Raw genomic sequence first — 14,570 nt, 5'->3', positions numbered from 1 at the left:
TAGATACTTTATTTATCCCGAGGGTAATTCAAGTTATATCTCATGTATAAAAAAACCAAAGTGTAAAACAATAAGTTGTGGTTTTATGTGGGTTATGTGCCTGATTTGTTTGACCAGGAGTAGTGCCATAGTTAAGCTAACGCACTGCTTGGTTCATATTTACTGTACAGTACAGACATGAGGGTGGTATCAATTTTCTCACGTAACTCTCAGCAAGAGAGATAATCCTCAAAGTGCTGAACTATTCCTTTAAGAGGTGTTAGCTCAAACGTCTTTCCACCTGAGCAAAGTTTTCTGTGTGTATGTTGGCGAGCTGAAGAAGGAATCCCACCTTAAGGAATAACATTGATTTTGGAATTATTTCGCTTTTGTGAGAGAAACATGTGTTTGTCAGGACGGAAATCAGCCCAATGAATGACAAAATTTGCAGACTTTCCAAAGGCTGGTGAAGATTTATTTAGGGGAGGAACAGGAAGGATGAACAGCTGTGCATGTTTACTGTGTCTGTAACTCATATTCATCTGTCTCTCCCTGGTTAGGAGTGTTCATGTTGCCAAATTGCCGTGGGCCATACAGTTGTACTCTGAAGATGAAGAGCATTGCATGGCAAGGGACTGGAAACACCCAACATTTGTCACATGGCACAATCTCAAGCGGGGATGAAGAAGGGTCATCTGTAGCATATCAGTCATACAATTCTCTGAACTTCTGAAGGAAAATTTGTTAATTTGTTTGTATCTTTTTTTTTTATTAGTTTTTAAGAAAAAATATAACAGACATATAAGACAAAGACATTGTTTAAATAAAGAACATTACCAAGAATAAATGATGGCAAAAGAAAATAGATCCAAATAGGAACAATGCACAATATCATATATTCATTACAGAGTCTTTTTCTCCTGGGTTGGGTCTGTGAGTGACATGCAGGTTCTCACTCTTTTAAAGTCTAAAACTGAATATGGGTTATTGATCACTGAGAGTTAGTTTTAATTCAGCACAGAGATTTCCCAGCACTAAGCTGACCACAGCCCATGTGAGAAACCATGTGATTTGTTTGGCTTTTGAGGGCTAAGGTAGAACTTTGTACATACACATGGACGTTAATAGCAGGAACCTTACTTTCAAACCTCTGCGTATCATGTTTCTTTCATCAAACGAGGCCTCTGTGTTAGGGCAGGTGTGGCTGAAAACGTGTGGTTGAAAAGGAAGACAGCAGAGGAGGAGGCCCACCTTCATATGAGCTGCCCTTAAAACAATAATCCTGCTTCATCCTCGACTCAACCATTTTTTCCAAGTGATCATATCCTCATCATTCCCATGTCAGCACCATGTGGATAGAAATAATAGTCAGAGGCAGCCAGCCCACCTGAACTGCAGATGAAGCTCTCAGAGAGGAAAAAAAAAAACAATCAAAATGTACCTTTAAAAACTATGGATACACTTTTTCTCAGGTTATGATGGGCAAAGACAAAGAGGGGTGTATTCCCTCTCTCTGACAGCTGCTATTATCTTACTATTTGCTTTATACACTCCACTTTAATTTTCTGTCCTGGCACCTACATTGGTCTGGAAAAACAGAGGGAATTCCTCCCCCCTTCTTTTTTTCCCCCCAGAGGTGGAGGTCTTATTAATGTTACCATGCCTTCTGGCCCAGCTGAATATATTTACTTAGTGTTAGGAGAGTGGTGGCCACAAAAGCAGGAATGTGCCTAAGTGTGACTTGAAAGCGGCTGTTACATTTTAATTTTTAACCCATAAAATAAATACAGAGCGGCCCTGCGATTTTTATGAATGGCTACATTCATTCCAAAACACGCCCACCAATCAGCAAACTAACCCCGTGGTGAAGCCACGCCCATTTGGAAATGTCGGGGCTGTTGCCAGCACGCTGATTGGTTAGAAGTGTAGAAGGGGGCGTGGTCTCTCTGAGGCTCATCAGCGGGTATATATTAGAGTTTAGACAGTAGACGGTAGAAAAACAAGGAGTGTGGTCCGAAAAGAGACCGACACTCGGTGAGAAACTGTTTTAGACTGCTCAGCGGATTGTAGCTTTAAGATACTCTTTTTTTTTTTTTTTGTATCTGTATTTGTATTTTTCTTCAACTTGTCACATGCTAGTCATGGCATTTCTGATCTACCTGACTTTACTGACAACAGCCGTCATCACACAGGTAAGATGTTGGTCTCCTGACAGAAGCTCGTGTAGCTGTGTGATGCCGAAAGTCTGTTTACAGAAATTCTCTTTAAAGATTGAGACTAGATTTTATAATCTCCGTCATGGATAATGTAATGTGAGTTCCGTCTTTATAATGTAAATGTGATTAAACTTTGACCTCCAGGGTGTGAACAGCATAAACATCCCCTGGTGTAAACAAAATGTATTTTTAGAAAAGCTTTCAGACATGTTTGATCTTCAAAGACTTATTCTTCATAAAGCCAACATCAGACATCACAACTTAATGCCCGCCAGCCTAACACAAAGTTTGGTAAATGGAGTTTAGATGGGGTTAATACTGCTTATATAGTAATTAATATGGTTCTTCTTCAGTCGGTTGTCCTCTCTTGAAATAAGCATGTCTACTCTTGTCCTTTTTAAAGCCCAGTGACATGTTGATTCCTACAAAGTGAAACAAGTTGGCTCTAGTGCTGAGCGATGACTCAAATCATAAGCCAGCAGGGGACTGAGTACAAACTCTAAGCTGTCTAGACACTCAGGGTTGACTGTCCAGCAGTGACTTGACTTACAGTAGAGGCGTACCGCAGTGCTTTGTCTGTAGAAGAATTCAAAATCAGTCACTAACCCTGGGGAGCATAAGAGATCATCAAAAATGAATGTACCAGAGCTTTTCCTCTCACTTTGATGTTGGAAGAAAAGCTGGAACCAGTGCACTGAACACCCCCTGATGTTAACTTTAACACCCTGGTTGCCATACAGCTATTTTGTGTCTGAATTTTCCAATCCCATATGTAGCATTGTGGCTCTTTTTTAAGATTTTCTGAAGCTGCACAGTAGATATCTGATGTTGGTAGAACAAGGTTGTTTTCCTTTTCTTGGCTGTAGAAAATGTTGCATGACTCAGATCCTTTTTGACTTGTCTGATGATGTGATCTTTCCCTCCAGGTGACTGCTAGCTGCCCGGCAGTGTGTGAGTGCCCAGAGGAGCCCTTGGTTTGCCCTCCAGGAGTTAGCACTGTGCCAGACGGATGTGGGTGCTGCAAGGTGTGCGCCGCGCAGCTTAACCAGGACTGCAGCCCCATGAGGCCTTGCGACCACCACAAAGGGCTGGAGTGTAATTACGGCAATGATGTGGCCATGGCCTGGGGCATCTGTCGAGGTGAGAGAGGAGGCAGCAATGTATGCTTGCTGGGGGTGGGGGGGATGTCTGAAATGGCTGTTAAATGACCTTCCTTTCCATAAAGCCAAAGCCATCACAAGTGATGAGGCAACATGTAACCTTGCACATCCGGGAACAAGACAGGGGGTATTTTAATGAGTAGTACAGGTTTTATGGCAGGGACAGGGGGTTTCACAGATAAAAATACTTTCTGCACCATGCCAATACTGCCCCACCAACTATGAATAGCTGGTTCTTCCATGCTTTGGAGACAAGGAATCTGACACTTCCTGTCTCCTTATTTCCACTGACCTTTCTATCTTGGTGGTCCTCTGTGAGATTTTGTGAACTGTTGCAGTGTGAAGTCCAAAGCTCCATCATTGGTCCCTTAAAGCATGTCTTGTAGAAATACATAACCAATGGATTGTGCCAGGAATACCTTTGTTGCCCCATGGTTTATGCATAACAACAGCCATTTGTGTATATGACCAATACACTGCGGTACATGTTGTATGCTGTGTTACAGAGTAAAATGTGTCTTTGCAGCTAAATTAGAGGGACGCACATGCGAGTACAATGGCAGGATCTACCAGAATGGCGAGAGCTTCCGTGCCGGCTGTAAACACCAGTGTACCTGCATCGATGGCGCTGTTGGCTGCGCTCCTCTCTGTAGCAACAAGCTGCCACCGGCCTCTCCTTCCTGCCGCTACCCACGGCTGGTCCGGATACCCGGGCAGTGCTGCTTCAGCGTGGACTGCCATAAGAGCACCTGGCGGCTTCCACCTAAGCATCAGGTTTGTTTTTACATGTAATAACAAAAAGACTCTCTTAGTAAGTCACTGGCACAAATTGTAAATATATTTTAGGAAATTTGTTTAGAAATAGCAAATGGTGGAGGTGCAGTTCCTCCCATGCCATTGTGATATTCTCTAAAACAAAGGTGATTTGGATGGAAGAGTAAATTCTACAAATCAAAATAATTACATTTATTTTTCTAAATCAAACAAATAGGAGACACTTTCATTAATTTTTAAATTAATTTTGTTTATTTATTTGAGAAAGATTGGCCATTATAATTTCTTGATGCCCAAAATGATGAAATCAGAGCGCTTGTTTTACGGCCAACATTTCACAATATCATGTTTATTATCACAAACTAGGAAGAATCGTGTCAAATAATCACAACTGAGAGGCTGAAAGAAGAGAATATTTGGAAATTTTGCTTTTAAAAATGATTAATCAATAATCAAAATATTTGCTATATGATAATAATAATAATTTTCCTTTTGATCAACTGATCAATTAATCGACAATTTGTTTCAGCTATGCACCACTGTATATTTGGGTCTTATGCTAAGTAGATATGCTTCTCAGTTGCATGCAGAGGGTGGACATGTCAAAGGCTTTCTTCAACTTATTTTCTTTTGCATAATTCAGTCTTATTTTTGAAAAGCAAGTCATTGAGAGTAAAGGAAGTTGTGTGACACCTTTCAGCAAATCTTCGAAAAAAAAATATTATAAATCTTACACTTTCTGTTGTAAGACTGCACCTGCTTACACCGACAAGACACTGTTCATCGAGTGCTTTAAATCATGACAAAGATTCATGCAGCTACAGAGAGGGTAAAGTGTCTCTCCTCTCACCAATTGCCCTAAAGTAACCCTTAATCAGGACGCCAATGTGTGAGTACCACTTATTGGAAAAACACAAACAAAAGATAGACATGACTGCAGCACGAATCCCCAGCAACCGGCACTGTCTCATTTTATCTTATCTCTTATCGCAGGTGCCTCCACCACAACAACACCTGCCTAAACCTGAGCACCATCCTGCCCCGCACCGGCCTGAGAATGAGCTGGCCAACGAGCTTGCAGAAGTCAGGTCCAGCGGCTGGGAGAGTGAACATGGCTACAAACACCTGCCTGGTGAGAGTCATTAGGATTCAGTGGTTGTTGTTTTTTCTGCTTTTCTATCCTGTTAGTCCTGTTGCGACCCTTCAGATTTATATTGTGACCCATGGACCACTTGTTTGATGTTTGATTTTTCTTTTTCTCCTTCTTCCGCCCTATGTCTCCAACGCTCCTCAGCATGGAACCATCTGAAGGAGAAGAAGTGTGCAGTCCAGACCACAGAATGGTCGCAGTGCTCCCGCAGCTGTGGGATGGGCGTTTCTTCTCGCATCACCAACAAGAACCCACAGTGCAAGCTGGAAAGAGAGACGAGAATCTGTACCATACGTCCATGCCATGGCCTAACTGCCCCAACCAAGGTAGAGTACACTGAACATGACTTGAACTAAAGGAGATAGAGCATAGGTCGAATAGCCACATAACTGCCGAGATAAATTCTTATCACAAGGCGTTTCGGTTTCACTGTCTCTTTCACTGAGAGATAAATTACTGTGATAACACTTATCAATAAGGAATTATTCCAGCTCTTATCTATCTATGTCTGAACAATACCTGCTAATTTCTTCTCTGCTTCCTTGTTTCCCTCTACTACTAAAGAGCAGACGCTGAAAACGTCAAATCTTTGCTGCAAAGAATGAAAAATTAGATGTTCTGACCCTGAGTAAATATGCTCTTAGTGCTAAAGCCATCTTTATCCCGAGTTTAAGAACAGAGATTATCTTAGCGGTACTTTCGGGAAGCACTACATCCAGTGGGAACTGGGCAGTGCTGATTTACTCAGCGGTGTTTTGGTGGCAGGCAGGCGCCTTTTTAAATATAGTCCCCCACCCCCGGCATTCCTGCCAAGCAACTGTCCATAGCTAGGCCCTGTCTGTGTACTCAGAGTCCAGGGAAGTGGTGTGTCTATATTAATCCTCCATGTTGGACACACACTAAGGGCTCTTTTCTCTGCTCTGCTGGGTTAAAACCTCTGGTGCCAAGAACAATCATAGGTGTCAGTGTGTTTAACAGGAAGGGAGACTCAAATGTTAAATAGGTGGTTCATCTTAAAAATAATCACTTAAATCTAAAAAATAATCCCTCTCTCAATCTCTATTTTGGCATAACACGTTTAAGTGTGGCTCTATTAATGTGAAGCTAGAGAGTTTGAGTGTAAAACTGCTTAAATCTGCTGTTATGTAAAAGACAGGGCAAATAAAGGTCAATGCTTATTCAATTTTTTTTTACTTGTTTTGGTGAATTTTGCTACTGAAGCCAATTAGGAATAACAGAGTATGTAACTCATCTCTTTACTTTTACCATCCAACCACAGAAAGGGAAGAAGTGCACCCCAGCCCAGAAAGCCCCAGAGCCCATCCACCTGGCCTACGGAGAATGTGTGAGTGTCCGCCTCTACCGGCCCAATTACTGCGGCGTGTGTACGGACAGACGGTGCTGCTCGCCACGCCGCACACGCACTGTACCTGTCACCTTTGTCTGCCCAGACGGCGAGCGGTTCCAGAGGTCAGCCATGTTCATCCAGTCATGTAAATGCAGCGACGACTGCGGCCACCTCAATGAAGTGGCCCTCCCTCCGCAGCACTGGATGTACGGAGATACACACAAGTTCATAGACTGAGGAGGAATTTTTATTGTTTTACTGTGATGAAGTAAAATTTCTTATTGAAGACACCTCAAGACTAGGGGCCCTTTCTTATTTGGCTCCAACTGAGTGCGTGAAGACCACAGGCACCCGCCTGACTGCCAAAATGCAGGCAGGAAGGGCCGCCTCGGATTTATTCACAACCATAAAGGCTTATTGTAATATTATTGTGACCAGAGTGGATTGTACACTTGCCTGCTCCTGTTCAAACAGACGTGGGACCTAAATTAGAGCCCTGAAGCACCCCTGGACTTCCTCCACTCTGACTGATTGCTGGTTCAAGTATGGAGGATTTTTCTTTTTCAGAGTAGCCTGAGAACAAGCAACAAAGCACTTTGTTTAGCACTGAAACTTTGTAACTATAACTGACAGCAGTACACAAGGATCACCTCACCTTTAACAACAGTCGCACATACAGTGATGGTGGATGCCTCCATATCCCACAATGCACTGTGACTAATCAGTGACAAGCAAGAGTTAACTTTTGCAGCTTTAAGTAGAAAACTTAAGAGTATGAAGCAAAATGTGGACAAGACTTTTTTTTTTATTCAAAATATATTAAATCAACAAAGCATGTTGTGAACAGCACAGCACAGGGCATCAAAAAGTACATTTACACACACACTGAGGAAGGATACTGTTCCCTTGTAAGACTGTAAAATGATAAGGAACGCTATCTGGAACCGACAAGCGTTCAGCGTGGACTGGACCAATGCCAATGGATGTCTTTGTGCATTAAATGCAGTTTTAGAGAAATGTCTTACACAAACCTGTATTTGAGAATGTATTTTGGATCACACTGTATTCTGTAAATTTCTTTATTTGGATCCAAGTTTTTATTGTCACATTTATATACTTCTGTGGATTGAGACACTACAGTGTAGCTGTCACAAGATTTTGTTGGTCCATCCATGTGATAAAACTGTCTGCTGAGCTCAAGTTTCATGCAAGGTTTTATTTTAAGTCAACTTGAACAGATTTAAACTTGGCAGCCAGTTCTGTTTGTAAAAACAGTGGCTATGTCTTCAAACTACGATGATAGCACCCTCTGCTGGTGAGGAGAATTAACTGCAGTCAAAACAGTTTGTATTTTTACTGTTGTAGTGCAACTGTGTTTAATGCAACATCTGACACTTAAATGTTTTAAAACATGCTAAATTAAACCAAAAGCCATTAAATAAGGTATAAAAACTTTATTTCTTCAACCAAAACAATATATCCATGGTTATAACGAGGGAAACACTAAAACAAGCACTCTGAAAAGATGTGATAAAATAAAAAAGGTTTTTTATCATTATGAACTTGCCAACATTTATGGTGGGAAATAAAATAAGTTTTTTTTCCCTTCACCAAAATACAGCAACACCAAGGGTCACACACAAGTTTCACTGGTAAGACTCTTCAGACTCATCTGGACTGTTCAACTGCAAAGAGAAAAAGGAAGGTTTTAAGATGCGAGACTATAGAATGCACAGGCAGTCAAATGGGATATCACAGATCAGGGTATTTATATAGTAATCATTTGTCTGTATGGCTTTTAAGCCTGTTGTGGTGTGGTTAGTCAATGTGTAAGGTGACATACACACTAATATCCTTATGTGTGATTATAATGTTGACCAGGGTTTTAAAAAAAATCCAGTACAGGCATGTCTTTAACTTCTGGAAAGTGCTGCCCGTTGAGTCACCACCGAGTTATCGGAACAGTTTAGGATGAACACACTTTGATTTGTAGCTGCTGCTACATTTTCTCACTGATAAGAACACCATGTTAACAGTACAATGTTTAAATACGTGTAAACATAGATGGTTACCCAAAAAGCTGTTTGAATACCAGGATTTTAGTGTACATATACATAAACATACTGAAAGTGCATATCCAGTGCAAGACAGCTTGTGAGCAACAGAGAAAAACTTACTGTAGGAGGAGATATCAATCTCCTCTGGTAGCTCTGCCACGTTGACCTCGAAGCGGTCTTGGACATCATTCAGGGTCTTAGCATCGGCCTCATCTGACACAAAGGTGACAGCCAGGCCTTTGGTCCCGAACCTGCCAGCACGGGCCACCTGAGGCACAGAAAGAAGTTAGGGCTAGAAGTGGGCTCTGCTCAAAGGACCAATTTCTATAAACAAGAAAGAGGGCTTATACGACAATCATTAACAACTTTGTGAATTATTTCTGAGTCTACTATTAACTTCCAAACATTAATTTCAAATCCCTGTTACTAAAAAAAAAAAAAACATTGACCTCTACAGTATAGCAGGTTTCTGCACCCTTTTTACATTTAGAAACAAATCAGGAATGTTTTAGTACCAGCAACAAGCCCTATATTTGTTTGTTTTGCAAATGAAAAAACAAATATCAGATATAGATAAAGTTATATTATAGCTGGACTGACTCTGTGAAGGTATGTGTCAGAATCCTCTGGCATGTCGTAGTTGAAGACGATGTTGACTCGCTCAATGTCCATCCCTCGGCCAAACAGGTTGGTCGCAACCAGGATTCGCCGCTGGAAGTCTTTAAACTGCTGGTAGCGGGATAACCTGGAGGGGAGGAATGAGCAACAACAGGAATTTATTACATTTATTCCAAAGTGATGGAGATATTTTCCACACCAATCCTCAGCAGTTAATTGAGACTTAATGCTTACATTTTAATGCTAACATTTAAAGTAGTGACTAGTTGTTTTCCACATTTATTCATGCTCAAGATACTGACATTAGGAAAGCTACTGTCGAGTTTAAAGTGTGAACAAAAAGACAAGAATCAGTAATAAACCAGCAGCACCCACCGTTCTTCCTGCGCCATGCCTCTGTGGATTGCGATGGCAGGGAAATTCTGCTCCACCAGCAGCTGGGACAGAGCCACACAGCGATGTACTGACTTAACGAAGATCACCACCTAACAGGAAGCAAAAGAAAAGGATTGCATATTTTTTGCTGGGAATGACATCAATAAGATACAGACAGGCTGAAATCAACATAAATATATTCCTCTAGAGGAGACAAAGCTTTTAAATTAATTAGTATAAGAACAAGGCTGCAGATGTACATTTCTTAAAATTAAGCCCCTTCACAAAGATTTTAAATAAAACAATAAATATGGACAAATCTCAGTATCTCATGAATGAGCTATACCTGGTTGAACTCAAGTACATCGAGCAGGTCAAAGAGCTTTCGGTTCTTCTCACTGTCCTTCAACTTGCAGTAATACTGCTGTAAGCCATGGAGGGTCAGCTTGGTCTCGTCATCCACAAACACTTCCATGGGCTACACAGCAAGAGAGGAGCCAAACATTAGTCACACACACACACACACCAGAAAGGTCATAATGAGACACCAAGACGTGTTACATACTCCATACATGACTAATTAACTGTGCACGGTGGCTCACTGAACCTGTTCTCCTGTATTGCAGTAGAGCCAGGAGGACTGACTGTCCTCGTCAAGCCAAATCTGCCGAGGAGGATCACTTTGCCCCTCAGATATGGCCACTCATGACACGGACAGTCACAAGTGGGCAAAGCTAAGAGGGACTTTGCAGCAAGCGCTGACCTACCTGAACTAGCTGACTTGTTACACATTACAACACCGAGAATCTTAACTGCAATTACGGAAAGGACATTGAATAAAGGTTCTCACTGGCCCCAGCACATACTGAAATGTCAACTTATGCAAAATGGCTAGAATATTTTCTTTTAGGATAGCTGAGCTACTGTGGAATTATCCACATATTTTAACATGTCTTTGACCAATCAGATGAATCAATGTCCATGTTGTAGAAAGACTAACATGGTCTATACCCATTTCTTCCCATGAAAACAGATCTATGTGGCCTTGTCACAGAGATGCATCAATTCTCATTAGCACAAATATGACTTATATAATCACATACACGATTAAGACTATCTCAGCTGCACGTCTTTAATCTCTGCTAAAAAACAAAAGATGTACAACATGTTCAATATGAAACATCAGTAAATCTTGGTAACTCACATCCTGCATGAACTTGCGGCAGACGGGGCGGATCTCCTTGCTTAGGGTTGCACTGAACATCATAACCTGTTTCTCATGGGGTGTCAGCCTGAAGATTTCCTGGACATCACGCCTCATGTCTGTCAGAAAAAAAAGACAACACAATAGTACTCCCAGAGTTATATTTACTGTTTATTCTTTGTTACATACAAACAAAATTTGAAACTTAACTCTAGATGTACAAAATTGCAGATAGCTCCATTCACAACAACCTATTTTCACACACTTCTATAAGTGGGATACAGAACAATACCTATATAAACTGGAAGTCTCTCCTGTCTCACTGACCACAGTGCTTCATCACAGCTACTTGTTTCTGTCTACTACAAAACACTTGTGTTTCTCTTACTCACCCAGCTGCTCCAGCATCTTATCGCACTCGTCAAGCACAAAGTGTTTAATGTTCTTCAGGCTGAGGGTCTTGTTGTGGATGAGGGCCAGGGTACGTCCTGGAGTCCCCACGACGATGTGAGGGCAGTTCTTCTTCAGGACTTCCTCGTCCTTTTTGATGGTCATGCCACCGAAAAACACTGACACCTTGACAGTGGGCATGTACTTGGAGAAGCGCTCGTACTCTTTGCTGATCTGGAAGGCCAGCTCTCGTGTGTGGCACATTACAAGGACAGACACCTGGCATACAGGGAAAGAGGACAATCTTATTAAATGCTTAATCCTCGTGTAGTCCGTTGTGTGTCTTTGTACTGCCAGCTAACGTGTTTTACTTCTCCTTGATTTTTTTTCTTCTTTATAGGACACCCTGGACTTTTAACTATTGTTTCAGTGCAGTTTAAAAATGTTAATGTTATTTCAATAATAATCATAATATCATACAGGTCCTTCAAAATAGCCCAATGATACGTTAAAACAGATCTCGGGTGCATCTTGATGACCTAGGGATTTTGGTGCCCACCATGAACAACAACGTTGCTGGTTTGCGTGAGCCGGGAATCTTTGATGCATGTCGTACCTATCTGACTCTCTCTCAACATTTCCTGTCATCTCCTGTTATCTCTCTACTGTGGGTCACCAAAACAAACTTTACTGGCTGATGCTGAGGGCTGTTATTTTATTGTTTTTTGTGGTCATAGTTCTGACATGGTCCACTCGTGATCCTGGAAGAGTGACATTACTTCTGCAAATCATACTAAAAGGTCACTTCTTCTTGGAGGCACTTGTCCTCTGTAATTGTAGACAGACCTGTCAGGACTGTTTTTTTTCCATACACCGAAGCAGACAGAAAGCAAAGAATGAAGCTGCTGTTGTTGAACCACGTAAACAGGACGTTCCTTTATAGGCCATGTCTTCTCTCAGAAACAAGTACTTTGAAGACTAGAGGTTCTTTTTGACGACATTTAAAAGTTTGTGAGATTTTATGTAAGGATGTCACCACGTCTGCCTTATTTTAAGTCAGTCTTATTTTGAGAAAAGAAAAAACCTGATAGGCATTTCTTAAAATTATTCAATGGACATGCAAGAGGCCTCAGGTCTAAGAACTTCAAACCAATTGGCCAACTACCAACATCTGACAGCTATAAAAAAAAACAAAAACAACGCAGAGGTCATCAAATTTACATAACAGAATTGTTAAGTTGTAAATACCACCTACTCCACGTTCAAAACGAGGTATGATTAATCTTTAGGCCGAAAAATTAATAAATAAGTGACCAACTCACCTGACCATCCACAGGCTCTATCTGCTGCAGGGTCGCCAGTACAAACACAGCTGTCTTTCCCATACCAGACTTGGCCTGACACAGGATGTCCATGCCCAGGATAGCTTGGGGAATACACTCATGTTGGACTGAAAATAAAACAAAAAAGGCAAGCATAAGTGAGTCACCTCTTCATGAATTTAATGATGTCAGAGTATGATAACAACCGTGGAGACAGTACGAGTTTGTGTGGAGGCGTAGGACAACACAAAATTGCTTTTTACCTTCTGAGGGATGTTCAAATCCACAGTCAACAATGGCACGGAGCAGCTCGGGTTTGAGGAGAAAGTCTCTGAAGCCAGAGCTGTGGATGGATACATAGGACCCCTTCACCTCCTTCTTGTTTGCTGGGGTTCCACTCTCAGGGGCTCCCTGGGGCTCCTCATCTTCCTCATAGTCCAGAAGTTCATTATCAACATCGGTCTCAGCCATCTGTACGGATAGGATGTAAATCCATGTCTCAGAACTTTCCTTAAACAGTAGACTGTGTCCTTTTTAACGTGCAAGCTCATATTTGAGATGAAGCACAGGAAGTTTTACTATTTGCTCGCACTGCACACACACACTAAAATAAATTAATCTAGGAATTAACTGTGTGTTACAAATTCGCAATCTGGAAAAACTGAATTAAATAAAAAGAAATGTTATGCTGGTTCGATGCTAAATGCTAATGATAATCAGCTGTGTGGTAAACTAGCCCGGTTAGCAGCGAGGTTCAAGGGTTAGCAGGCCGCAGCCACGGTTCACATCAAAATCAATTATTTATTGTGGGGAGGACCAACATTAACCTCTGTGTGCACCGTCTTTAACGACCAACGGGAGTGATTAGGTTTGTTTAGTTATTGCAATTACGACGACTGAAAGCGATGGCCGACCGGTTGGACCCGGCAGAGACTGCGCAGCCGTAAACAATGGACTCCTCTTCCTCCTCTTCATTCAAACAGGCTAGTTATTGAGCTAACAGCTAGCGGCTGAACGGCTCACGAATTACTTATAGCAAACATTTGGCTTCCGCTACTGGTTTCTTCAATACCATGCTGTTAATTAAGTGGTATTATATAGTGGAACAACTAATAACACTCACTATAACCAGAGAGCTAAAGGTAATTGAATGAACGCAACGGAGCTAATGTTAATGCGGCTAGCACGTAGAGCTACCAAAGCAAATCTCAAAGCCTCAACGTAAACTCCTGCGACAGATTCTGGGAAATATTTCTTCTCGAATACCAATTAAATACATCGACATACTGATGAGTTTAGTTTGAACAGTACGAACGCGCCGCAATATTACCTTTCTGTGGTATTTTATGTCCCGGCGATGTCAATGTGCGTGATACGAGCTTGTAAGTGCTTCTTCTTCGAGGTTCAACGGCAGCTCGAACCCTTGGTGTTGCATTACTGCCAACTAGTGGCGATATTTAACTCCTACAGTTAACAAGTAGCTACATGTTTCTGTTCTGTGGTGCCTGACAGTGTTCACAAAGTCCAGATGGATGCTTCCTGTTTAGGTTTCTGAGTCCTATTCTTAGTCTGCTCATATTACCTCATGTTTTCTGTCCCACGTCTCTCAATAAACACCAGAGTTCTTATAGTTTTTTTTTTTGTAAAACTCATTACACCTAGATGCAGCACAGAGCGGCACAGGAAGTCATTCCTGCCTGTGGCCATCAAACTCTTTAACCCCCCCACCCCACCAGAGTGTTAAAACTGTGAGTCATTAAACTGATGCTGATAATTTGCAATAAGTCGATTAAGTGCAATACCCGGGTCAATGTGCAATACTGTGGAATATGTTTACATTTATGTTTAGATTTACATTTACTTTGTATATAGAACTTAATATTTTATTATATCTCTTATTATATTTATATTTTCCACTTTTACTATATGTATATACCTATACATTCATTTCTATTCTATATATTGTGTTAAATATAT

General features: G+C 41.3%; 2 protein-coding genes across 3 annotated transcripts; one reads left to right on the top strand and one right to left on the bottom strand.

The window, feature by feature from the left end:
- The first annotated feature begins 1,956 nt into the window (after window positions 1-1,956).
- On the top strand, window positions 1,957-7,822 carry LOC118326911 (CCN family member 1-like). Its single transcript, XM_035660073.1, has 6 exons — window positions 1,957-2,171; window positions 3,122-3,335; window positions 3,882-4,129; window positions 5,123-5,261; window positions 5,424-5,605; window positions 6,559-7,822. The coding sequence occupies exons 1-6, from the start codon at window positions 2,112-2,114 to the stop codon at window positions 6,862-6,864; spliced, it is 1,149 nt and encodes a 382-aa protein (XP_035515966.1). The 5' UTR covers window positions 1,957-2,111; the 3' UTR covers window positions 6,865-7,822.
- Window positions 7,823-8,066: 244 nt separating this feature from the next.
- LOC118326909 (ATP-dependent RNA helicase DDX39A-like) lies at window positions 8,067-14,033 on the bottom strand. 2 transcript variants are annotated; one of them, XM_035660071.1, is made up of 10 exons: window positions 13,924-14,033; window positions 12,857-13,064; window positions 12,594-12,721; window positions 11,274-11,550; window positions 10,882-11,000; window positions 10,024-10,155; window positions 9,678-9,787; window positions 9,285-9,429; window positions 8,805-8,952; window positions 8,067-8,312 (listed from the first exon to the last, which is right to left on the bottom strand). In XM_035660071.1, the coding sequence occupies exons 2-10, from the start codon at window positions 13,062-13,064 to the stop codon at window positions 8,296-8,298; spliced, it is 1,284 nt and encodes a 427-aa protein (XP_035515964.1). In that variant the 5' UTR covers window positions 13,924-14,033; the 3' UTR covers window positions 8,067-8,295. The 2 variants fall into 2 exon arrangements, with proteins under 2 accessions (XP_035515964.1, XP_035515965.1); XM_035660072.1 differs by lacking the exon at window positions 13,924-14,033 and adding an exon at window positions 13,421-13,555.
- Window positions 14,034-14,570: the final 537 nt, after the last annotated feature.

Source organism: Morone saxatilis, unplaced genomic scaffold (genome assembly GCF_004916995.1).
Source record: "Morone saxatilis isolate NCDOM2014 unplaced genomic scaffold, NCSU_SB_2.0 Contig17, whole genome shotgun sequence".
NCBI classification, from domain to species: Eukaryota; Metazoa; Chordata; class Actinopteri; family Moronidae; genus Morone; species Morone saxatilis.
Note: the sequence above shows the minus strand (reverse complement) of the source record. Positions and strands in the feature narration are given on the sequence as shown.